Raw genomic sequence first — 27,482 nt, 5'->3', positions numbered from 1 at the left:
GGATGTAATTCTAAAATTGGAAGTTCTTGGGGGGGGGGGTCAACAGTGAGTCTTTTCTTGTCAGAAAAAAAATGGGAAAATGACAAATGATGATAAAATAAGATTTTTTACATTATTTAAAAACCAATAATAAATGGAGAAAATAAGGTTGAAATCTGGAGAAAAAAAAATCATTTTACAGGGGTTTATTGCTTCAGCGAATGTCGTAATATTGAGAGAAGAATAACTTAGGTTTATATGCAAATTCGCCGGAACCACAAAACATAATCGAAGTAGAGGTAGTTATTGTTGCATTGGATATTGTAGTAGGGAGAATTCACTGTATTTTATTATTTCTTGTGCTTTATATCTCTTTTGTGAGTTTCTGGTACAAATGTTTTAACCTCCAAAGATTGAACATGTTTCTGAAATTCACATTAATGCAATTCACCATTTTTGTTTAAGCAATTATTTTGTGTTGTATTTTAATATGCATTCTTTTTTGATAGTGAATGACTACATGATGCTATAATTCTTATATTATTTGAGATGCTATTTTTCATTCCAGGGTGATACAAAGCTTTTAGCTGGAGTCAAAGCTGAGTTGAGTACGCCCCTAGCTTCTTCTCCTGACCGAGGCCGAATCGAAGTTTCAATAGATATGTAAGAGCCTACAATATTTATACAGTAAATTTTTTTCTTCAAATATCGAATGTTCCGACAAAAAATATTCTCTAAATTTAAAAATGCAATAGGAAGTCTCTTATCCGGAATGGTCTGCAAAAAAGATTTTTCCCTATAATAGGTCCTTAGGATAATATGCCAATTTCATTCAACGACACTTTTTTATAGATAGAATAACATCTAAAAGTCTAAAGAATGTTTACCGTCGTGATGGTGTCATGTCCACGAAAGATCAGATGTACCCATGGGTTAAAAATACACTCAGAGACAGCAATCTTAGTGATCTTGTTTATGTTGAATTGCTCTACGTTAAAGATAGGGTATTCCCCAAGGAGAGCTTCAGAAAATATCGTAATATTGAGAGGAGAATGACATTAATTCATATGAAAGTTTGTCAGGACTGCAAAGCATTATCGTAATAGAGAGAGTAATTGTGTTGTATATCCTAGTAGCGAGTGTTCACTGTGTATATATATATATCTCTTTGAGAAAAAGAGATTTGTTTATTTTGATTGTTAAAGAGTGTCTAGAAAATAGACCCCTCTGGTAAACGAGACAACCGGATATCTTAAACGAGACAACCAGATATAGGTCTTTGTACTGTTCAATCAAACTCAACTGCAACATGAAACTAGAGACTTTTTGCTATGTCTCAAATGTTTTGAAAGAAAGACAATTTGCTTGTTAAATGAGAATGGGTTAAATGATCAAAGATGGAAACTGTAATTCTCACAAATGACCTAGAAAATGTTTAGAAACGATTGACTATTGTGACAGTGTGCAGAGTTCTATTGTAGCAGCGAGTCAAATGACACTGTATTTCTGACATTTAGAATCAGAGTCTAGAATTTTTGAATTTCTGAAAAACTTTGATTGAAACTTGATCATATTTTTAAATTTAACCCTACAATTGAATGGAAAAAACATTTCCAATTTGCTGCTGCTTCTTTTGGATTCTTGTGCGGAAATAGTCTTATAAAAATAGATCAAGACTAAATCAAAGTCATTGCATTGTTTATAATGAGGATTATTTAAGTTATTTTTATCTGACCAAAAAATGATCAAATTGGAGAAAATGTCATAGAAAGGGAAAAGAGAAATCTGATTATCCAAAACCATTTAAAACAAACTTTTCTTTGATATGTAATTCCTTATTTCATTTGTAAATTATTTTTTTTTAACTATCATGTTAGTTTTTATCAGTTTACATGATTAGATTTCTGAATTAGGGTTTCCTAAGCAGACAGTTTTCTTGGTCCTTTGAACGTCCAACTCACCGTGGTTTCACTGTGCTTTTAAAGAATTTCATACTGTTCATGCAGAACACCTTGTAAATAATGTGCCCTTTTTTCTGAGTAGCACTGGGTAAAAATGGCACATTATTTAGTAGTTTTCTGTATGCTAAGAACTCTCTTAAAAAATTTAACATAAAGCAATGTAATGCAATAAGATTATTATTGTTTTTTTTTGTTTTTTTTTTATTTCTATTACATTCTTCTTGACAGAAGAGGCTAAGTGTTATGTATATTTGACATAACCAAGTGGATACTTGAGCCACTGAGACAAGTTACATTACAGCCGCCACTGATACCCATTCGTGAGATAGACCATATTTACTTGTCACACAACAGGAGACAAACCCCAAACAGGATTCCAATCCCCGACCATAGGCTTCTAGGTCAAGCACGCCGAGCGCTCGGCCACCTTATATTAAATTATTCCATTGCTTGAATAGAATTAAAACAATGAAAAATAATTATTTTTATAATGTTATATTTTTATTTATGAATATAATTCCTTAGATAAATTATTGATAAATTATTCATTATTATTTACAGCACTCCTCACGCACACGTAGATTTTGAGGGGAAGGGGGGAGATGACTTTGCCTCTGATGTAAGTACACTTTTGACTCAAAACTGCAATGATGACAAATCGGTTGATCTGAAATCTTTATGCGTCATCCCAGGACAGCAAGCGTGGGTTCTGTATGTTGATATTATGGTCAGTATAAATTTTTTATTATATTATTGCCTTGCATAATCTTCCCTGTTTTTTCTTCTCAAACTGAGTGAAGGGGCTCTGATAGCCTGGTTGGTAGGGCACTGAAACAATGTCCAAGAGGTCGTGGGTTCAATCCGTTCCGCCCGAAGACTCTCCGTGTAGTAACTAATGGCTGATGCATGTTAAATCTGTGGAATCACAAAGTGCTCCGTGTTTCCATGACAAATCAATACCTCTGGGGGTACTGATCCAGGAGTTTCCTTCTCTTCTGGATTGGTTCAAAATTACAACTGTTGGACGACGGTTATAAAATAAAATGTAAAACTGAATGAAGGTTGGATCTAGGGCAGGGTTGCCACTCCACATTGAAAACCTGGAAAATACAGGGAATTTTATTTCTAATTTTTGTCTTTTAAAAAATACAGGCCTCTCATAGTGCAGTCTAAGGGATATTTAAAGATGATAGTTCAGCTATGTTATATTATTTCATTTATTAGAGCATTATTTGTTTTACGTTGAACTGTTTCTTATTTCTCCAAGTTTTTACAGCAACTAAAACTAGCAACTTCATCCTACTATAGTTCATTGGAGCACAGTGATTGTGTGTTTCCTCTTCATATATTCTGTATAATATACACTGGGAAAACACAGTGAAGTTTTTAATTGATTTTTTTTTTTCATTAGTTACTGCTACAAATTTCACTCTTTTTATTTATTCCTTTTTTTAATGTGATGATGATTTACAAAGTGCGAAAAAGGAAATAATTTGCGTGTTATCTTCCTACAAAATGTGAGAATATTGCACATAATATTAGAATTTAAAAAAAAAATGTATTACATATTCAATAAAAAAATTATTTTATTTGATCCGATTTATTTATTTGTTGAAGGTAACGCTTCTGTTCAGGGTTGTGGTTTTGGACAGGACACGTTGGTTTTAATGTCTTAAATTGTCCTAAACTGACAAAAATTGTCCTGTACTGTCTTAAAGTGTCCAAAAACTGGAACATTAGTAAAAGCTGAAAATTCTATGTGTGTAACACATAATAATTACATATATTAATGAATATTTGATACTTTTTTTTTTTAATTTTTCTTAAACTTATTAAAGAAAAATTACAGGAGAAGATTTATAATTTTTGAAGCTCCACATTTCATTGAACAAAAGTGAATACCTTATCCTTTAAATATGCTTTTAATACTGATAAATTATATTTTTGCATAAGGATAAATAATGCAATATTAAAAATAATAATGAAAATTTTTTAATAAAGCAAATAATTTTCTTCATTTTGCTTCTTGTTCAAAAATTAGCATTTTATTTTTCATAATATTTTTTTTTAAGTTACGACATAATTTGAGTAAATGGGTTTTAGACAGTTTTGGCCAAGACTGCTTAAACCGTTGATTAATCCATTCTGTCCTAAACTTTGCCAACTCTGCTTCTGTTATATTAAATTAGTAGATGTATATTTGTAATTATTAAAAGTATCTTGCAGAAAGATATTAGTATTAGAGAGTCACAGAAAGCCTGAAAAATTCAGCCACTATTATTTCTACTTTTAGCAAAGTTTCTTTTGAACAAGTATTTTGTAGACTAACATGATTGGTAAGGTATAAAAAAAAAATTTCATTTTACGAGCTCACGCAACTTTTTAGTATTATTTTAATGTATATTTTTTATGTTTATTATAAATTTTTTAAATGTAAATATTTTTATATTTCGTTTCCTAAATATTACATTTTAAATTAAATTGAAATAAATAGATTGATGAACTTTTTTTGAGGTTTAAAAAATTTTTTCAGTTGCTATGATATGCTTTTTCATCTGATTAAAAATTTACTTTCTTCAAATTTAGGTTTTAGGATATGGTGGAAATTATATTGATGCTGCATCTATTGCTGCGAAAGTTGCATTGTATAACACAAAGTATGTTGAATTGCTTTTTTAACGCCTTAAAATGAACTCTCCAAAGAAGGTCGTAGAAAATAATTTCGTCTTTCACGAGAGTGACTATTCAGTTTCATGATCAATTATAGATCCCCTTATTATTTCTTAGTATCAGCGTCAATTCGTCTAAAAATTAACAGAAATTTAAAGAAGTTTTGAATTTAATAAAATAAACACATTTTCAGTTTTCTCTGAGAAAAAAATAAATTTTATTTTTATTTTATATAAATTGCTAACATATTTAATTTTTAAATAATGCTTTCTTTTTAATAAACATTTTTTTTCATTTCTTTCTTTAAAATTTTGTACTAGTACCTTTGTATTTTGAAACTTTAAAGTTAAAATTTAAAAGTTTATTGATATAGTTGTAAAAATTTCTTATATTAGATATAGTGTTTGACGATAAATTATTTTCTGGATTATGGTTGCCATTTACACTGTCAAAAACAATATATTTGAGTTTTTATTTATAAGTTTTAATTTTCAAAAAATATTGAGTGATGTTATCACTCTTGCTCACCAGCTCTTTGTATTTTATATGCATTCTGACATAATAAACCGTGTCCCTGATTATCCCGGGTAAACTCTGGCATAGATACTTTTTGTTTTATCACATTTTTATTCGACTGGAAGCAAAACAAAAAACAATAATAATTTGCTGTGATTGGAAGTTTGCCAATTTTTGTTAGGGAGTTTTGCTATTTGTGGGACTGCAAACGTTTTTGTACAATTGTATATACGATGGTTGATGAATTTACATAGCAACAAGAGTAAAAGAAAATGGCGTTCGTGAGCGAAAGTGGAAGTAATGCAGATGATTTTTCAGATGATGAACATATACAAAGACTCATATTTACCTTTTTTCATTTGCCCGATATTTGAGATAGTAAACTGATTTTAAATTAAATATTTTTTACACATAAAGAAAATTAAAATGTCAATTTAGAACTTGTGTATTATGTTTTGTTTAAGTTCCTTGTATTTATTAATGAAATGAAAAAATATGTTGATTTTTTTCTTTTCAAAAAAATTGGTAAGGGGTTAAACCCAGTGTTCGTACAGACTCCTTATACTCCTTGGAAATAAAAAAAGTCTCCAAGGAGTACTTGAAACTACTTAGATTTTCATTTTAGATATTCCAAATTAGTCCTTAGAAACTCCTTAGATTATTGCGTTGCATAGATGAACTTACTAAGTCCGCTGATGAATTTGCTGTCAAAATCTAATAATTTAAGAAAAATTTTAAAAGAAAAAAATTTATTTTGCAAGAGTTTGATTAAAAAAATAACTGCAAATTATTTTAATTCTACATGTTGCAAGCAAACTTAATTAATGATTTACTGTAATTTTTTTTTTTTGTATAAGATGCCCTAGATTTTCTTATGTATTAAAATTTAAAAGTATAAGATTGGTAGGTTTTTATGTTAATCTTTAACATCTATACTTTAACAAGATTTATTAAAATATTTGAAACTGGAAAATGTATTTAGGTGGGAAAGTGATAACTTTATTTATTTTTCTTGATGAAGTCTGACAAAGTCAAAATTTATATCAAAAGGATTAGAAAAAAATATCTTACGCAAAATATACATTTTTGCAAGTTCTTTATAATAACTGCTTTTTAATTTGGAAAAAAAAAACTGTCTCGTTATCTTTTACACAAAGTTTTTAAATTTTGAACTCCTTGGATACTCCTTGGATTTCTTCTTCTGATCTCTGTATGAACCCTGGTATCAACATCTCAATTTAAGCAAATTTGACATGTTGAACAGAAATTCATTCTACTTGAATTGTATCAAAAATTTTAGGACAATTTTATAAAAAAAAACTCTTATGACTGATTTTTTTTTGTATCAGAAACTTTTTTATGGATGAATTTAATATGCAATCACTCATTCAACTGCTATTTTTAGCAGAACCAGTAATAAGTAAAGATGTTAAAACAGAGATTTCTTGTTTCAAAATATTTTATAAATTTCATTGCTGGTTTAATTATCATTTGAATTCATTTAATGAATGATTTTATTGTTATATCTTGGGACAAGCATGTTGTGCCTTAAGAATAACTCAAGGTACAAAATATTTGTAATTTTAATTTTCTGTTGCAACCCCTTAAATGCATGCAAAGTTATTTCTGTATCTTGTGATTCTGAGTACTGAAACAACATTTAATATCACCAAAATTTATTGAGAGTGAGTTAACGACAATGCCAACCTTCATCTATGAAAAGATACCCTGATCTAGAATTGAGTTAACGTGTCTTATACACTTAGTGAATGGGAATTATGTATTTGTAGTGGTAGATACACTACAAAAAGATCCCCTGAAATGAGTAATTATTTTTGTGATATTTTTAATAGATAAAATTTTGATTACTCTTTTCTTTTATTATTTCTATTCTTATCTTTTATGGTCCTCAGACTATTGTATTGTTTTATTTTATTCGGGCTATACTAACACAAGAGTCACAATGACTTAGTGGTTAAGGCACTAAACTGTCATCGCAAAGAACTGGGGTTTGATCCTGAGTGGGGGCTTGAAGCCCACCCAATTTCATATCAATGGGTAATTGTCAGTCTGGGAAGTAAACAATCATTGCCAAAATCGTATTTTATTCGGGCTATACTAACACAAGAGTCACAATGACTTAGTGGTTAAGGCACTGAACTGCCATCGCGAAGAACTGGGGTTTGATCCTCAGTGGGGGCTTGAAGCCCACCCAATTTCATATCAATGGGTAATTGTCAGTCTGGGAAGTAAACAATCATTGCCAAAATCGTATTTTATTCGGGCTATACTAACACAAGAGCCACAATGACTTAGTGGTTAAGGCACTGAACTGTCATCGCGAAGAACTGGGGTTTGATCCTCAGTGGGGGCTTGAAGCCCACCCAATTTCATATCAATGGGTAATTGTCAGTCTGGGAAGTAAACAATCATTGCCAAAATCGTGTCGTTGGTCATGAAATTGTGGAGCCTTAACCTCCCTGATCCTCTTGGCTTACAATGGGCTGTTAAGGGAATGCTTGACTTTTTATACTAACACAATATTAGTAAGCACTATTTTTGCAGATATAATCGTGAGAGCTGATGACAAGATTATATATTTTCGTTGTTACATTTTCTAGTTTGAAATAATTATTTAAAAAGAAAAAAAAAATCCCATTTTAAACATTTCTCTTCAAAATCTATTTCTTCCCCTTTTTTTTCTTTTTTTTTTTTTTTTTTTTTGTCCTTGTTTTCTTTGTGTTTTTATTTTATTCTATGTACTTGCTGCTTATGAACAGTTAATAAATTATAAATTCTGAATTTTTCTTATACTTTTTTTCCCTTTCTTTCATTCTTAATTGTTTCTTATATATTCATATATATTTTTCTTGATGCAGGTGTTTGAGCAGCTCTAACTAAAAGCTTTATTTGTTTATATATAACTTTTCTTGTTTTGTTTATCATTAGATAGACGAATTACAAATGTGAGTATTAAGGGATGGGTGAAAAGGTAGGGATATCATATTTTAAATAGGGACTTCTAGAGAAAAAAAACTCAGATCCATATGAGTCCTTGGTCCTAAGAACCAGTAGTTTTCAAAGTCTCTCCCAGTTACTGTACAAGTTTATTTAAGTTATAGGTATAGTTGCAGAAATTTTGTTTTTTCTTAAACAGTCCTATAGTATAATACTCTTTGGTTTAAATACTATTAATAAAGCTTTTGATTTGTTCAAAACAGTTTCAAAAACATTACTTGTGTTATCAAATGAATGAATTTCTTTCTAACCTTCTTGTTGGAATCAATGCTGTAGGAAATAAATTGTCCTCACATTAGTTCTTTTCCTTACGGTTCTGCATTACCTGTTTTTATAAATGAAGTTTGAACTGACTTTGTACAATATATATTTTCTTATTAAAATACCTCTGTGGCAGAATTTTTTTGAGCTAACTGCAACAAAAATTCTCTGTCACTAATATCTTTCTGCAGGATATTTTTTATAGTAACAAACATATATGTAACTAATTTAAAATAACAAAAGCACTGTGTTTACAAAAATTATATATATATATTTTAATTAAACATGTAATAATTTTTGATTCTCATATTATGGATGATATTCTCACATTTTGTTGGGGGGAGGGGACGCACAAATTTTTTTCCTTCTTCGTAGTCAGTAAATAGTCATCAAATAAATTAAAAATCATGTGAATCAAACTCCTCAAATATGTGTTTCATTTCAAGATTAGGTTGTTGAAATAAATAATATCATATAAAAAATATCGGATTTAAAAACTATGGAGATATCAATAAAAATAAATGGCAAAAATTGGATAGAATTATTGCCTTAAAAAGTAAATATTGAAATGCACAATTCGAGTATTCCATATTATTGGAAATATATCAGGATATTTATATGCCTGATATATTTCCAACATTATGTCTCAACGTTACCATGTGAAAATTAATATATGTAACTGCCGAAAATAAAATCCAAAAATTACATTGATCTACAATACTATTGGCGTAAATTGAGCATGTCAAAAAGGGATTATCTAAATTCATGATTTAAATTCATGCATGATTATCTAAATGCATGTGTGAATTTCTGTATAAAAGAAAGATCTTTCTGCAAGAAATCTTTAATGTTCTTCGACAATGTCGCCCTGTCGCTGCAATTCTGCCACTGGGACTAACACAATATTAGTAAGTACTATTTTTGCAGAACTAATTCTGAGAGCTGATGATGAGATGCAAACTCGTCATCATCTCTCACGATAAGTTTATCGAATTCTATGCCACCTATAATTCTGGTAAAGAAGTACTGTAGTGTGTCTAACACTTTAAAAATACAATTCCAATTCACTAGTATATAAGACTTGTTAACTCGATTCTATGATGGGGTACCTTTTCATACAAGGGGTGATCAAATGAAAAGGTACGAAACGACACGGTGGGTACAAATGTAGACTTTATTCAAAATATTCACCATAGGCCTGAGCACAACGATCCCACAGATGAACAAGACGCAGGATTCCTTGTTCCCAGAATTCCTGTGGCCGTGACGAGACCCAGTCCTTCACTGCGTCCTTGAGTATGTCGTCCGAGTAGAAGAGCTTCCCTTTCAGGTGTTTCTTCAGTGGACCAAACCCGTGGAAATCGCAGGGTGACATGTCCGGACTGTAGGACGGATGGTCCAACGTCTCCCACTTGAACTTGGCCAGTTCCATGTATGTGACTATGGAGACGTGTGGACTCGCGTTATCATGGAGCAGAACCACTCCCTCCGTGAGCAGCGACGGTTTTTTGTTCTTAATGGACCTGCATAGGCGTCAGAGTGTCTCACAGTACACATAGGAGTTAATGGTTTTTCTGTGCTCGAGGAAATCGGATAACACCTCGCTGCTCCTCAATCGTCGAATTTTGCAACGCAAACGCCATCCTGTCCTCATACGGACTGCCGCATCATTTGGACGCCGCTTTTGATAAGAGCCTCTGCTCTCTCCTGCGCATGTGGGCACCAGCGCATGCTCCAATGCCAGTCAGAGACTCCAATCGCATCCCGAGATGTCTCACTACAGTCTCCCATAGCGGAATATGAAAATATTTAACTGTTGCGTTTTTACGTCATTTCGTACCTTTTCATTTGATCACTCCTTGTATATGAAGGTTAAAATTTTCCAAATCTACTATCCCCACATTTTTGGCAATTTTTCTACAAAAATATGAATTGTTGTTGAAAACAAATTTCAATCTTTTTTTAAGAATTCATTGTGTGAGCGTGAAATGTGATGATGAGAATGAACCTGAGATAGAAATCTCTGATGATCCTTACGATGTTTTTTCATTGGACGTTACCAATCTTCCAATACTCATTACTCTCTATAGGGTGAGTTCTATTTTTTTAATTCCACTTTCATTTGTAGGCCAAAGGCGTAGTTTTTATATATGTTCAAGAAGGGTTATAGGTCATCTCCTTCTAATACATATATATTCTGTCCTGCAGTGGACTGATCGTAACAACGCGGTTCCCAGTACAACACCAAAGTCAAGCATCGCTAGCTGCGGTCAGTGAGTGGGTGGGCAACCACTTTGATTAGCTTGTGTAGGGGGTGCGCAGTATCGGTCCTCGTTGAACTGTTTCACCGTAAAGTGGTTATCAGCTCTAGTGCAACCTAAATAAAGTACCTACCTGCCTACATACATATATATTCTAAAAGTTTAAATTACAAAAAAATGAATAATGAAAACTTTTTTATATCTACATCCTACTTACTGTATAATAGTTAATTATTCAATTAATGTTTAATTTTGGAGGGTGTTTTGTCCCCGAACCCTCCCCATAACTATGTCACTGGTCTATACTAGTTGTTTCCAAAAGTTATTCCAAGGGGTTCTGTGGAAAGAGTGCAAAGTTTTTATGTCCATCCAAGGCATATATATGCCTTGACCCTTGTTGTTCTCATAATAGGCTTAATATGATTTACAATACTATCGGCATAAATTGAATGTGTCAGAAAGTGATTATTTGTATCTGTGATTAAAATTTTGCGTGTAGAAATAAAATCAACTGAAAAATAACCAGATTTTTAGAAACCCTGTGGAAATTGGTAGCACTAGCAAATAAAAAGCTTATTAAAAAAAAATAGTCACATTAAAAGTAAATAATCCACTAAAAAAAATTGAACTAATTGTTGGTTGAAAGTTGTATGAGAAAACATCGTGACTTGTTATTTTTCGAAATGTGAAAATCCATAGCAATAACTGTCGAATGAATGATTGGAACTTTGCATGAATTCTTGAGTGATCTCTTGTAAAAAAGTAATCAGCAATTCAAACTTCGCGTCCCGTAATAATATAAATATTTTTTTAAAAATAACGAGAATATTAATGACTTATCGTCGTGATTACAAACATCAGAATTTAAAAATGAAGAAAAATGCATTGCAATAATTGCCGAAAAAATTATCAAAACACTGCATGATGAAATGAGCGCATGAGTTTTGAACAATATAGACTCAAAAGTGTGATTTAAAATTTTCCTGTGCCGAATGTATTAAAAATATTGGATAGATTTTATTTCACCCAAATAAATAAAAAAAAGAGGAACCAATTTCACATCGATTAACTAATTTATTATTTTGTTAAATTTATAACATAATCCCCACTCCCAGTCGAAATTTATGAAAATTTAAAATATGGTGTTCTTTAGAAAAGGAAAGAAAGAATATGATTTCTAATAAAAACTGTTCTTTGAAGTTTTGCAATTTCAGATTTTTTTTTATTTTTATAAATGTATTATTTAAATGAAATTCTAGCGGACGCCAGTCATTATCGGATATTTTTTATTCTCAAATTAGAATAGAAAAATCATGAACTTTTCTTTCCCCTCTGATGTAGGAGAAAGGTATCTTTTAAATACCATTCTCATAGCTGCCAACTCTACTGGATTTTGCCAGTTTCTCCTGGTCTACTGGTTTAATTAAAATTCTTCTGGTTTTTGTACATTTTAGAAAATTCCCTAAAATTGTAAGTTTCCTAAAAAAAATCCCTATTGAAATAAAATATTTTTACCAATTATTATTGCTTGCTTGAATACTTAAATAAGTATTTTTAATACATAATGAAGCTTGCCTCATTTATAAAAATCAGTTTAGAACCTTTAATTTTGTTCTAAAATTTTTAGTCTTGTTTTTATTCAAAACTTTTTAAATTTCATTAAGAAATCATTTAACTATCTTTGATAAATTAAATGCCTATTAATATTCGAAATTATAAGTAAACATAATACATAACTTTTCAAGTATGTTGAATGTCAATCATAACTGGAAAATTTTGCAGTCTTTCTATTTTGATAACTATAAAAATCCCTAAAATTCCCTTTGTATAAAATGTTTAGTATATTATGAAACAGTTATCATAAAATTTGTATTTTGCGAAATCTCCTGTTTTTTTTTTTTTTTTTTTTTTTTTTTTTTTTTTTTTTTATCCATGTTGACAGCTATGAATTCTAGAGAAAAAAATTCTTTCGAAAATTTCTGCCAAAAAGAAAACCAATTTTTTTTTTACTTCATTGTTCTTTATTTTTCATTATTCTCTCATAAGATTAGAAAAAATCATAAGTATTTTTTCCCCTTCCGATACAAGGAAAACAAATCTTTCGAAAATTTCTGCAGAAAAGAATACTAAAATTTTTTACTTTCCTAAAGAAAACTCTTCAGCATTGCTGCATTGGGACCTTCTATTGATAATTTTTATAAAGAAAAAAGTGTGCTCGCAAGGCATTAGAGAAGAATTTAAAATGCTGAGGAGAATTTTTTCAAAATGTAAACAAATTGGAGAAATCTCCCAATAGAAAAGCATGGAGAGTACACAATTGATAAGTTTAGGGGAAAGTGAATTAAAGTAAACCTAGAGTAAGCGTTTCAAATACAGAAAATTATGCTTTCAAAATGCAAGATAATTCCCAATGCCCCTGCCATAATTTGTTTGATAACCTTGTTTCAGCATTTGAAATTTCATATCTTAATCAAGGTTACCACTCTACAGGGAAAACCTGGAAAATAAAGGGAATTTAAAAATCACCTAAAATAACAGGGAGTTTTGATTTCACCTTTACAAACTAGGAAAATACAGGCAATTCTATTTAAGGATGATATTTCAGCTATACTAAACTATTTCATTTGCTCTAGTATTATTTAAGTATATTCAGCTGTTCTTTTTTTAACTTTCCCAACAGTTATAACTAATTAAATATAGTTAGTTCAATATAGCTCACACAAGAGGGCAGTAATTGTTGTGATTCCTGTTAATATATTGTGTATAATGTGTACAGGGAATTCTTTTCTTCTTCAGATTTGAGCCGCAACCTTGTTACTGCAGTAACATAGTTTCTCGTAATTTGAAATTACCAATGGAGGTGCCATCAGTGTTTCATTTGTACTTATAGTGTGACGTTTGAGGGTAGATAATAATAATGATTGTGTGTGTAGATAGGTGGAGAATTTATAGTGGATGCAACAGCAGAGGAGGAATCCTGTTGTATAGCAAAGTTGGTGTTGGCTGTTTCTCCAAAAGAAGTTGTCAGGATGAAACAGATAGGAGAATCTGGCAGCATTCACATTGAGAGTGTGCAGGATGCCATAGAGGTATATTTTTTAACTCTCATTTTTTTCAAAAACCCTCAAGAGCAGTCATTGACGCATGTATTATTTCTGTAGAAGGCCTAGTGATGCTAATACTCAAATATGTACAAATCATAATCATTCAATTAGAAATAATCATTGTCTACAGTAAAATTGTTTTATTTAAAAGGATGGATTTGCATAATTTTATTCAAAACAAATAATTAAAAAATAAACAGCTTTTTCAACAAACAATTTTCTTCTTTCTATATGCAAAAAAATATTTAAGAAAGCAAAAATTTTTGGATTTATTTTTTGCCAGTATTAACGAGTGCTTGACTAACATACATGGTTTTAATTTCTGTTTTTCTTTTCAATCATAGATTAGAATTTAAAAATAAGCATCTTTAAGCTAATTTTATTTTTTTAGGGGGCTGACTTTACTTATTTTTTTTTTACTTTTAAGAATCTTTTTTTCCTTCTCTCTTTTTTTTTAATCTTATTTTGCTGGAAGAACTTTTTTTGTTATTTGCTGTATCAACTCTTTTGTAAGTATGGCACTATAGCTCGTTCACCAGGAGTTGACACTTGACTCCGCCTTGATGACGTGGTATCCGACAATACTATTTCGCTATTTTTGGTAGAAGGTTGTGAGTAATCCTAAACAAGGTTGCTATTTGGCGATCGTACAGCGAAAATATTTATTTGCGTTATTTTTAACATTAAATATTTCATAAATTTGATATTCTGCTCCATTTTTTATATTTCTTTTTTTTTTGCGTGAATAGAGACATTTTGCTGGGAAAACAGCAGTTTTTAAATTTAAACTATATTTAAATAGCTAGAGAAACGAACGGTATAATAGCATATGTTAAAGCGAAGTAAGTGACTGAAAAAGAATTAACTGTTTTTGTTTGGTGCACATTAAGGGTTGTCTCAATTTCAAGCTCAGAGATGTTTCTCTTCTTACTCCTGCACTGAAATGAACTCTGCTCCCAAGGGGGTGGAGCCGAGTGCAATTAATAACTTTCAAGCCTACTTATACGCTTTTAACCTATTCTTAACCTTTCAAAATTTATTATATTTTTTTTCCACTTCTTCCTCTGTTATTTTAAGGTGTAGTCTCATTATAAGGTTGCCATCTCAAAATTTGTTGTGAAAAAATATTAAAGATCACAGAACTTTCAGTCTGGCTGCTTTTCTAACTATTATTTGTTTATTTCAACCCATGTAATTAATTTTTATATTCTTTAAAGAAATAAATCTAGAAAATTTCTTATAATGATTTACCATCCAATATATGTAATAATATAAATTTAATAATAGCTGAAAATGAGCTTTAAAAATTACAATTGATGTTGATGTTTCTTTTACTTTAGATGGGTCAAGCAAAGGGAACAGTTTTCCAGAAACAGTTGATGGAATTTTTACACTCAGAGAAAGATTTACCAAAGAATAAGTTTAGATTGTAATTTGTGTTCAAGATTTTGTAGCATACTATAAAATTTCTTAAGATTTGCTGTTTTGTTTTTCCTTTTCCCACTGAAGTTTACACCTAAATAAAATTTGACCAAATCTATTGATTACTACCTGTATGATTCACTCATTTCACAACATTGTCTCAAAATGACCATTTTCATAAAATAAAATAAAAAAAGAACACTTCCTTTTATTCTACAAGCTTTCAGAAAAGTTCTCAAAACAATATTTGCACTTATTTAATTGAGATTTTAACATGCATACAATTAAGGTAGATGAATGTAAATATATTTTAATAGCATTCAATAAACTTTAAAGACGTAAACTGTATTAAAGTTAGCTCGAAATCTCCATTGACGACCTCATATTTAAGGCTGGAAAGTAAATTTCGTAAACTGCACTGTACAAATGACCCCAAGATCTCTGTGAAACTACAGTGAATCTTCAAGACTATATCCATGGGACTTTTTACCATAAATATATTTCAGTTTCTAGTCACCAAAAAATAAAATTCATACTACATTAATATTTTAAAAAATTGTTCATAATTTTCGTGAGAATAGTGGTAAATAAAATTTTAGTCAGTCTTTAGAACTAAAATTTCATGCCTGCTTCATAAGGTGTTAAACTTTGAAGTAAACCCGATAAATTCTGCTGTTGCATGTTAAAATGTTTTAAAAACTCTTGTTGAAAATTTGATCTCCGATTATCCGCTTAATTGAGTGACCCTCGAAGCGTGGATAATCCGCGAAACTCTTAAAAAAGAGACACCCATCATTTCATTTTTCAATATAAATTTCAATATCTATTAGCAGTTTTCTTTTTAAAAATTTTTTTTTTTTTAATTTCTGTATGAAAAAGCCTGCCAACTTCTTTGTTTCTTGGTGGTGGAGAACAAGAGGCTAAAATAAAACAGGCACAAGCACACTTTTAACTCTCGAGCTTATACGCTATTCTAAAAAGACGGCACATGAATTAGTTCTGGGTGAACTGAAATGGAGATGTATCATTACTCTGGTTCAGGTCATAGTTACGATCTGTGGATAAATGAATAGATATATGAATTGGTCTACCCTATGAACGGGTGTGACATACGGTTGTGGGCGAATTTGAATTCTTGATCATAGATGGCGCCACTGGAAAACAATCGAACCTCCAATGCATTAAAGGCCTACGCCAACAGCAAAAAAAGCTGAATCCGAAGGTGAGAACAAAACTATTTAAACTATCTTGCAACTTTTTTTCCTTCTCCTTCATCTAAGAGTTGTATAGTTTCGATTTCAATGATGTGTAAATTAATAGTAACATTAGAAAAAGCAAAATATCGTTTGTAAGAAAATATTTTCGTTTTGTTTGCATCTGTTGTCTATTATGAATAAAATAAATATGTGAATGAAACGATGAATCTATAAACTCAAAACGACTTTAAATAAACATTGTATTTATTAAACTATCATACAAAACAATTTAGCTAAAATAGTTTTCTGAATATGCTTGCTCTTTTTAGTAGCCCATTGTGCGACGTAAATGAACAACAGCTCTTTTTAGCGATCCTATTTCTCCCAAAAATGTTCACTTTACCGAGGTTTTCCTGAATTAAAAAGTAAAGCATGTTATTTCAGCTTTATTATTAAGAAAACTTATTTAATACACGGCATTTTAACACAGTAATTATTTATTTTAATAGCTTTACGGTTACTATAAATTGAAATACTGTTGTGACGAACTTAAATAAGTGTTACTCGTCATTGGATGTCTGGAAAAGCTGGTCCGACTCCAGGTAAAGCGGTACTGTATCTTGAGATTGAAAACCGGGTTTACTTGTGCTTCCTTACAATTGAAAAATTAACGTAAGCAACAAAAAATTCAAAATTGAGATTTTTATTTATATGAAATCTATGTATGATACATATATTGCAAATATTTTTTTTTCAAAATTAAATTTTGTTTTATCAGTTTTTTGAAATTTAAGCGTTCATAGCATTAGCAATAGAAGGAAAATAGTTGTCGAGCCACTTCTCTAGGAATCAATCATGAAGCATTTGCGTTGTTTTTTCAATTGCACGGCAGTACCGTTTAGCATTATTATTTTGCAGAGTCTGGGTAATGACCGGATAATGAAAAATTGATTGGATACTTCTGGTACCCGGGCTTTCTTCTTGTAAAAAATTGCACATGTTGTCCGTAACTTATTTATTTATTTATTTCAAATGGCAGAGGTAATTGACATGAAAAAGCAAAAACATAGGAACAAAACAAGAAAGTAAAAAGTCATTTCCATAGGAGCGCTCTTGCTTCCCAATATCGCTCGGTAGACGACGACCCGCGGAGGGCCCTGCAGCACAGGATGTGGCTGCCATCCAAAACAGCTTGGCTCATGCATAGAGAACAATAGGGATCAGGTGCCAGCCCTAAACGAAACAGGTGCGCGGCAAGGCAGTCATGTCCGGTATGTAGTCGAAACTGAGCCACCGCTTCGCGGCGCGGCCAGTCTGGAATGGTGTTCTGTCGAAGATCTCTCCACACTTTGGTTTTTACCCTTTCTGACAATTGTTGGTGGAAATCCCCATGGATTTTTGATCTAATAATCCTTTTTAAAGCTGAAAAGGGGACTGGGCTACTAAGAGCCTGGAGAATTCTTGTGCCTCTCTTTGCCAAAACATCAGCCCTCTCATTTCCTGCAATATCACAATGCCCGGGAATCCATTGTAGGGCTACAGTTTTGCCAAAATGGTGGAGTTTGCGTATCGCATCCTGACATTTTAGAACGTCGCAATTGGAAGGGCAATGCATAGATTCAATCGAGCAAAGCGCCGCCTTCGAGTCTGAAAGGATAACCACATTTGAAAAAGACTCAATAAAACAAAAAAGCTGTTCAAGAGCAATACGGATTGCAACAACTTCCCCGTCAAAAGCAGATCTATTGGCACCCACTGGAGCACCAAAGGAGAAGAGATTACAAGAGATACCAGCTCCAGCATTTGGTTGATCCGGATGGAAAGAGCCATCTGTAAAAACTCTCAGCCAGAGCGGTTCCGGGTAACGGATTCCCATTGTCTCCAGCGCAAGAAGGTGGAGAGCAGCGGTAGATGTTTCACTTTTAACAATGTCCTGTTCAAGAGAGAGCCTGACATTAATTTTTTGGTAGTCAAGAGGGCTCACCAGTTCCACCTGACCTTCTAGTTGGGGCAGATCGATCCCAACCAATTGATCTTTGACAGTCTGAATAAATCCATTTTGAGTTTTTAAATTACGAGGAGTAAGTTGATAGTTAGTCCAGAAATTATCCATTTGGGTAAGTTTAAAGTATAGTAAGACAGCCCTTTCCCTAAAGACAACATCCAAAGGTTTAATGCCTGTGAGCAAGGTCATTGCGTCTATAGGTGTAGTTTTTACAGCACCTGTTATTAGTCTAAGGGCCTGGTTTTGTAAGACCTCAAGCTTTTGAAGTAGGGATGTAGGCATAGAGATGAGTGGTTCAGAGCAGTAAGTAAAAATTGGAAGGATGTATTTTTGATAAGTCAGAGCAAGGGTAGACCGGGCACATCCCCAGAGAGTGCCGGCAAGTCGTTTTAAAATAGGGAGGCGTCTTATTACCCGTTCGGCAACAAATGCAACATGGTTCCTCCAGCTCAGTTTAGAATCAAAAACGGTTCCGAGATAAGTGAAGGAATCAACATTTTCAAGCATAGTGCCAGAAAAAGAGAGATTTGGTATAATAGGTCGATGCATTAGTGAGAAAGTTTGAGTGGCACACTTATTCAGATTTACTACCATATTAGTTTCCTCACACCAACAACTGAAGGATTCCAGTGCAAGATTAAGTGTGGTCTCAACAGCTGATTTAGCGTGGCGCTTTGATGCTGTGGTCCAGAAAACAAGATCATCCGCATATAGGAGGCAATGGATGTTAGGCACTGCCGTTAAGGTGTTTATCAAGTCATTGATGTAGACGTTGAAAAGGGCACAGCTGGTAACAGCTCCCTGGGGGAGACTAGTACGGAGATTAAAGCTTCTCGATTGAAAAAGGTAACTTGGTCAACAGTGGATCGATTTCTTCTAAAACCTGCTAGCTCGTGACGTATTAAATTGAAATGTTCCAGATACCAGTTGAGTCTCGTATTGACCATTCTTTCCATTAGTTTGGCAGTAGTACTTGTCAGAGAGATGCCATCCAAACTGTCCGTAACTTTTAAGAGTGATATTTCTAAATGACATCGAAGCATATTTTACAAGAATTGTAAATCAAAACACATTCATTAATTTTAAGCAACTGATAGCGTGATTTGCTACTCATGCTTCCAAAGTTATTTCTCTCGTTAATTTCGAATAAAAAGAAAAAATTTACGCGCATTCTCATATAACATTGCTCTTTACATTACACCTTTCTTGTTTAACTTGGATGCTCGTAATAAATGGGTTCTACTGTCCCTGTGGAATTCTTTCTGAACAGTTTCGTGCAAAAGGAGAGTCGTGGTGGATCAGGAGCTGGAACAATCTTCTAATAGGGTGAAACAGGTTCGAACCCCAACGATAACTGGACGATACCAATCAATTCAGGTTCCCGCATGCACCGACCACAGTGCTGACGTCAAATATCTTCAGTGGTAGATATGTCATGGGACAGAATTCTCTTTCCATCGGGCAAACTGTGCGAGGTTTTCTTGGTTTATCTCTCCATGTAACACAAATGCCGATTCTTGATCCAGGAGCTCTCTTGTCTCCTGAGTTGGGCTCAAAACTACAAGGCTACAAAGTTGAACATTATTAGTTAGTTGTATATTAAATAATGGTTTGGGACGTCGTTTATAAAGGGTTGAATTGATCCGACCAACTTTGCTTGTATATAATAGCATTAAAATGATAAAATTCGACGCTTTTTCCCAGAGGCTTTTTTTTTTCAGTTTTCGTATAACGATGGCTCAGGGGATAGAGCGTTTGCCTTCCAATTAGGTGAACAGGGTTCCAATCCTGCAATGGCTGGTCGATACGAATCCGACCATAGTGCTGACGTGAAATATCCTCAGTGGTAGATGGATCATGGGTAAGAGTCCCTTCGCCGTCAGACTATCCGTGGGAGGTTCTCGTCGTCTACTTCCCCATGTAAGGCAAATGCGGATTAGTTCTATGAAAAAATTCTCCATGATGGCAAATTTTTCTCTATACTTGATCCAGTAGTCACCTTGTCTTCTGGATTGGGTTCAAAATTACAGGGCTACGTAGTTGAACATTAGTAGTCGTGAACCCAAAAATTGGGTCGGCTGTTCAACGACGGTTATAAAATAAAATAAGAAAGTCTTTGTGTAAAAAGGGTATTATGATCAGCCTACTGGAGAACTCTGAAATATAAAGTAATATGAAATAACTAAAGGCCTTTAGAATGCTATTTTTTAAATGGATGCGATTCACGCAACCCCATTATCATCGATTTAGAATGAGAACTATAAGTGAAATGTAAGAACTAGCTGTGAACTAGGTAAAATTGAACAGGTGATTGAGAATGAGAACTAGGTTCAGAAAAAAAAAACTAATTAGGTTTTTCTTTTCTCGACGTTGATCGGGTCCCGCAGTGGACTGATCGTTAAGATACGGTTCCTGTAACGTATCTACCACTACAAAATTACAACTACAATTCACTAGTATATAAGACATGTTAACTCGACTCTATGTCGGGGTACCTTTTCATAGATGACGGTTGACATGGTCCGTAACTACTTTCCCCCACATTGGTGACCCGGACGTGATGTGAACACGCCTACCTTGGCAAAAAACGCCCACTTTGATCTGGATACGCTTACATCGGCAGTAACGCCTACTTCGTTGGATGGTCCACATTGAATAGTTGACTTGCTACTTGTGACTGCAACATTATCCACCTCCTCGCACTGTTGCTACTCAGTCTCGAGCACACAACGTCGGCCTGCATACACTCGACTGCTAATGGCAACACAGGAGCGACTACGACCGTGAAGTTAATACACCTCTCACATTCAGCACTCAAAAAAATAATACGGTGATCTTAATACAGCTCTCCCGGCTTCGCACAAAACAGCAATGAATCAACTAGTGGCATTCATTCATCGAATTCTATCATATCTATAATTCTGGTGGGGGAGTACTGTAGCGTATCTACCACTACAAAATTACAACTACAATTCACTAGTATATAAGACATGTTAACTCGACTCTGTCGGGGTACCTTTTCATAGATGACGGTTGACATGGTCTGTAACTACTTTCCCCCACAGTTCCCATCAGATCACCAAAGTCAAGCATCACTGGCTGCGGTCAGTGTGCGGGTGGGTGACCACTTGGATCAGTTTGCGTAGGGACCGAGGGTGTGCGGTATTGGTCCTCGTTAATCTGTGCTACCGTAAAGTGCTCGACTTCGAGTGCAGGTCGTCGGGCTACCGAAGCGGGGGTGCCATCCCCTCTGCAGAGGATCAAAATTGTGATGGCATGTCTTCGGATCATCCTCAGGGATTTTTCCCTGACCGTCGCCAATATCCCATTGTGCAGCCGTAGTGCGACGTAAACGAACAACAACAACGACGTTGATCGGAAGTGTTTGTAGTGAAAGCGCAAAATATGAGAGCCGTCCCTAAAGGATCATTTAACTGGAATTTGGTTCACTTTCTTCCTATGGCCGTAGAGAATTATTATTATTATTATTTTCTTCCTCTTTGCTGAAAAATAATTTTTACCAATACGTTTCTCATTCTCCCTCGACAGAGATCGGAAGTGTATCGCATTTAGTGAGATTGGCCCTTATTAGTTTTTACAATCGTTGCAAGCGTTAAGTTTTTCCAATATTCAATGAAGGTCGAATCCTGAACTAAGTGAAGCAAAAGCAAGCAGCTAAAAAACGTATATTTACAAACAATGATACTAATTTTGCGGTGATTTTGAAATAGTTATCAAAGATAATTTAATGCGTTTTATATTATTAAAGATCATTATATAGTTACAGTTATAAAATCCTTTATTAAATGCAATTTGTAAAATTTTTATATAATCCCTAAGATTTCAAATTTTTAGTTTCATTTTTATAATGAAAACATGCGATCTCTGCGCACTGACATTTACCTATATAAAATTTATTCTACTGCATAAAAATTAAATTTTTTTTTGTAAATTCCGCCTAATATTTATATTTTAATGGCTTTTTCTTGTGCCAATTTTTTAAAAAAACTGCAAGAAACTGACCAAGATATTAGTGTACCTGATAAATCATCATCAATTCAGACAGATGTGTGTTTCGATGCAATTGATGCCCTTGATTCAATTCTTTCAACAGTATGCAGTTTACTTACCGAAAAATCTGACATTCTCATTGAAGAAACTGTGATTCTCAGTCATAAGGGTTTGGAGGATTCTGTGTATGATAAAAATATTTCTCTGCATAGTCATGAAAGTACAATCAATAATCTAAAAGACTCTTTGGGGGACCAAAGCTCTATTTCTAATACAGGCGGTAATTATTCTGATGATGATCAGGATTGTCATATCATTGAAGAAAGCCAATCGTTTGATGACATTTTGGATTTTAAACCAGTACCTATACAAATAACTGGAGCATGGTCTGAGTTTTCTAACAAAAATGAAAATAATTATGCTAGAGGTTGCAAATGGTATATTACTTCAAAATAGCATTAATTTTATTAAAAAATGTGGGGATATTTCTGTATCGCGATCTGTTGTACCAACTGCAATCACCAAGGTGCCAAATAGATTTTAAACTTGCATATTTTTTAAAAAAAGCCTATAGATGTTTGCCTGGGGGTGGTTACGAGTTATACCTTTCGAGTTGGTCCCTTTCTGTGATGTTTGTTTTTAGTTTCTCGCTGGCCGTTGCCCGGAAGTTTCCACGACTTGGCGATTATTCTGCCACAGATCAGGATACAGATATCTCCCCAAATATGTCACCAGGGCCCGACTTAGCCTAATTGGGGTCCAGCGCAAAAACTTCTTTGTGGCCTCCTCTGCTTCATTACTTCAGTAATGAAGAGCCAAACTTATAGAAGTATTTAAATTTTTCACATCATAAATAACAAAAAAATGGACTATAACCTAAAATAGCTCCTCCCAATGGTCAGACAAAATATCGTTCTGTCCATTTTATTGATTTTCTGACAATTCTATGTCTATCATGCCGAATGCAGTTTTTTGATTGTTAACTTTGTCGTCTAGCTGTGAAAAATTCATATCGATGCTGACATTAGGGCAGAAATCATCTAAAAATTTCGCAATTACGATGGCTCAATTAAGCCAATCAGAAGCCTGTATTTTTGTAAACTTATTGCATTTTGCAATGTGCAAAAATGCAAGCTTTTGATTGGTCAAATTTATCAATTATAATTGCGAAAATTTAGCTGATTTCCGCCCTAGAAAGCCATGCATTTACGAAATGTAGATTGTGTTCATATGATCGATATAATGTAGAAGATAACATAAAGCCATGGGTGCAAGTCTTCCGTCTCCAGGACGGATTTCCGTCTTTCGAAAATGTCCGCGGACGGAAGTAAGACGGAAACAAGACAGACTCGAATGCGGAAATTTTTTTTTCTTTCTGTCCTTAAAAATATTTTTTAGGTCTACGTTATTGGTCTACTTTCTTATGTCCTGTTGTTATTTTATCAAAAGACAGATGAATAAATATTTTTTGTGCAGTATTTAAACTTGATGTATTATGGTAAAGCTTTCTTAGATAGTTTGCATATGTCGAGGGGGTATTGTGTATGTTTGGTATTTCAGTCTTTGCTTTTTTTCCAACTTGCACCCATGCATAAAGCGGATGGATTTTGCACTGTACTGATATTTTGTTTTAAAAAAGTTTATTAAAGAAGGAAATGTAAAGCAAACTTTCAAAATGTAAAGTTTGATTTGGGATCCCCTTCTGATGTAGGGAACCAGGGCAACTGCCCCGTATGCCCCTGCCATAGTCAGACTCTGAATGAGAATGTCACTTCCTTTACTAATATTTTCATTGCATATTGGAAAAATTAGCAATGCTGACTTCACAGTGCTGGGGGATTTTTTTATCAGCACTTAATTATGCTAACTGGAAAGACCAAGGTTCCACTTTTTGTTTTTCCTGCACTTGCTCGTTTGTTGCCGAAATTTCTAACCATTTTGTGACAGTATCAATATTCAATTATACAAATTATGAATGTACCTGTTAGGTCAGATTGTTTAAACTCAAGTGTGCTTAAAACTATATATTACATTTGATATTGTATTTATAAGTTTATATTAGATAGGCATTTGCTTAAACTATGTAAAACTTTCAAAAAAGGTAGTTAATTTTTTTACTGTCTGGTAAAATTAAATTATATGTCATTATCATCCATCTTAAGACTTACAGAAATGTGAATATTAATGACAGAAGTTAAGAATAGAATTATTATTATTATTTTTTTCCTGTCTTAATTTTCTATTGTTTAAAATTGTTACAGTAATTTTTTTATTTAAAACATTGATCACTATTTTCATTTTTAATTCATTTGGAATTGTCATTAACCATTGGATTAAAGTAACTTTTTCAATTCTTTGGGTAATTTTTGTATTTAAAAGTTGTATTAAGGATAAGAAAAGTAAAAATTTGTAGATGGCAAACAAAAAAAGAAAAGGAAAAAAAAAAAAAAAAACAGCAGTAGGATAACATAAGCAAACGAAGAGAAAGATAAAAACTGAGAGAGGATCGTAAAGAATATGAAAAAGCTGGAGCCAAGGAGAGTGAACATTACAAATGGCATAAAAAGAAAGGAAAGTTTAATTTGATTGCAAAATTTTAAAAAACAACAATGGGAGCAAAAAAATTCAGACTAATAATGCTCAAAATTAAAGAACAAAAAAAAAAAAAAAAAATCTCATTGTTAAATTGGCACAATCCCCAAATTAGCAAGATGTACCATCATACAGTAATAGTTCAAGTGTAAAAAATTTAACTGCCCCACACAATGAAAACAAAATGGCTGTACTAAAGAGGGTCTAATTTAGTAGAAATGTTGCTTATAGAAAAATAATAATTTTTTTTATAAGTAACAAAAATTTATTCATCTATTTAATACCTGAGAAAATTTCCGTATTGGTACTGGCGACAAAATGGTTATAAATTTTGGCACCAAACAAGCAGGTGCATATTTTATCAGTGTATGAGTTATTTGTAATGATTACTTTAGAAATAAAATTATAAATTGTTTCAAAATATAATACAAAACATTTTTAAAGTGATTTATAGTATTTCCATTTAACTTTTTAACATTAATGTTGAAAAAAAAATAAAAAAAATTTTATTATTTTTTGGTGTACAAAAATGATATTAAGGAAAAAAATTGAATGAATAAAAATAGCACAGGGAGCAAAATGAGGGAGAATAATGAACCACACTTGTTCGCATTAAACAATTACGAACTCTGATTTGAATAAAAATCCAGTGGCCGTAATTTTAACAAATTTTAGTAAAATTGATAGACAGGTTTTTGACACCCATTTCAAAAACCAGTTTTTGACGTCAACAAACCCAGCTTCTGCTATCAGGTCTATAGGTATGATGCTTTACAAAAAATGTTGTTAATTTCTTAAATAATAAGTAATTGCTTATAACAGCAATTACTTATTATTTACAGCTAATTAACAGCAATTAACAAACCCAGCTTCTGCTATCAGGTCTATAGGTATGATGCTTTACAAAAAATGTTGTTAATTTCTTAAATAATAAGTAATTGCTTATAAATGCAGTGATTAATAAAATGTTGGTGATTATTGTTCCTGAAATAAATATTTTATCTTGCATGTGGTCAAAACATATTATATACTTTCATTTTTAACTTAAAACCTCTTTTTTTAGGGCTCCTGACGGGTCATGTGTTTTGACATGCAGTGCTGACAATGTCTTACGAATTTTTAATTTGCCTTCAGAATTGTGGGACTTTTCCAAGTGGCAAGATATTTCTGAAATGGTACTTTTTTTTTATTAATTGGATTTGAAAATTTTTTTTTTATACATTGTTTCATGTTGCATAAAGGAAAAATTGTTAATAGTTTTCTGGAATGTTTTTAATCCTTTGAAGAAAACTTGTAATTAAGTGTGTATGATTTAAACTTATTGCTGGATAATGTATTTTCAAAATTGTACTATTGTACTAGTTGTTGCTATTGTACAAAATTGATTGTTCATCTCTCAAAGTATGTTTATTAGCTTTATTTCTATGCTATTATATTGCTAGCTCAAAGTGGGATTAGAATTCTGAACTGGTTTTGAATAGGGCACATGAAATTTATTGTTCTAAACTGGTCTTAAGTTGGTAAAATGCATGATTCTGAATTTAAAACTTAAATTTATGTAATCACCTTGCATTTATTGATAAATGTCTCAGTATATTTGTTACTAATGTGTAAATAATTTTAAATCTTCGTTCAATATTAATGAAAATCCCACAATTCATTGTATTTTTAAGATTATTTTAATAAGTTATAATATATATATATATATATATATATATACAGAAAAACCTTTGGCCTACTTAACGCTTTCTTTCTTATATATTTATCTGTATTTTTCCATATACATTTGTCCCACAGTACACTGATCATACAGACACGATTTCCAGCAGAACACCGAAATTAAGCGTCACTGACTATGGTCAGTAAGCAAGTGGATGTCCGCTTGGATAAGCTTGCGTAGGAACCGAGGGTGCGCGGCATCAGTCCTCGTTCTACCATAAATTGTTCGCGACTTCACGCGCAGGTCATTAGGCTACCAAAAGGGAGGAGCCAGCCCCTCTGTAGAGGAACAAAATTGCGATGGCATGTCTTAGGATCATCCTCATGGATTTTTCCCAGACCCCCGCCAATAACCCATTGTGCAGCTCTAGTGCGACGAAAATAAAGTACCTACCAACCATATATTTGTTTTCCATTTTTTTCTCATTTATTTTATATACTTCATTTATTTTAGACCTAAAACGTAAAGTAGTATTTGATTGTAAGAATAAATGGTTATCCATGTGAAGTTAAGAATAGATGGCGGGAGCAGTTAAATTTGCTAGTAAGACTTCCGGGTTACCGTTTACGTTTTATTTTTGCGTCGAATTTTAAATAATTAAATATTTTTCATTGTACTATTACTATTTACAATACAATTTGTTCTTTTTACCATTCAGTTTTTAAATTCATTTACTTTTAGGTAAAGACATCAAAAATGCGGATGACAGGGCAAACATTATTAAGACACGGCAAACTTTATTTATGTCGTGAATTAATTTCCTTAA

The 27,482-nt window shown here is 32.6% G+C and overlaps 3 protein-coding genes across 3 annotated transcripts in view; 2 read left to right on the top strand and 1 right to left on the bottom strand.

Annotated features, from left to right (window-relative positions):
- Positions 1 to 547: 547 nt before the first annotated feature.
- LOC107454883 (exosome complex component RRP42) lies at positions 548 to 15,251 on the top strand (the record flags this gene model as incomplete). The annotated part of the gene is given in 6 exon segments (XM_043051736.2): positions 548 to 642; positions 2,502 to 2,667; positions 4,527 to 4,597; positions 10,373 to 10,496; positions 13,600 to 13,755; positions 15,111 to 15,251. Coding segments are annotated over 6 exon segments (705 nt in total), but the record flags the coding sequence as incomplete, so codon positions are not given.
- A 2,230-nt stretch (positions 15,252 to 17,481) lies between these two features.
- Positions 17,482 to 19,436, bottom strand: LOC110282416 (uncharacterized). The gene is made up of 2 exons (XM_021145734.3): positions 19,318 to 19,436; positions 17,482 to 19,204 (listed from the first exon to the last, which is right to left on the bottom strand). Exons 1-2 carry the CDS (start codon positions 19,434 to 19,436, stop codon positions 17,482 to 17,484), a joined length of 1,842 nt encoding a protein of 613 aa, XP_021001393.3.
- Positions 19,437 to 22,052: 2,616 nt separating this feature from the next.
- LOC107454884 (WD repeat domain 79) overlaps positions 22,053 to 27,482 on the top strand; it is a 32,026-nt gene continuing 26,596 nt past the window's right edge. The window contains exons 1-2 of the mRNA XM_016072224.4: positions 22,053 to 22,841; positions 26,060 to 26,171. Coding sequence (XP_015927710.2) covers positions 22,369 to 22,841; positions 26,060 to 26,171 — 585 coding nt within the window. The 5' untranslated portion in view covers positions 22,053 to 22,368. The remainder of the gene's footprint in view (positions 22,842 to 26,059; positions 26,172 to 27,482) is intronic.

The sequence above is a fragment of the Parasteatoda tepidariorum genome, chromosome 8, assembly GCF_043381705.1.
Source record: "Parasteatoda tepidariorum isolate YZ-2023 chromosome 8, CAS_Ptep_4.0, whole genome shotgun sequence".
Taxonomy (NCBI): Eukaryota; Metazoa; Arthropoda; class Arachnida; order Araneae; family Theridiidae; genus Parasteatoda; species Parasteatoda tepidariorum.
This window is presented reverse-complemented; position numbering and strand designations above follow the sequence as displayed.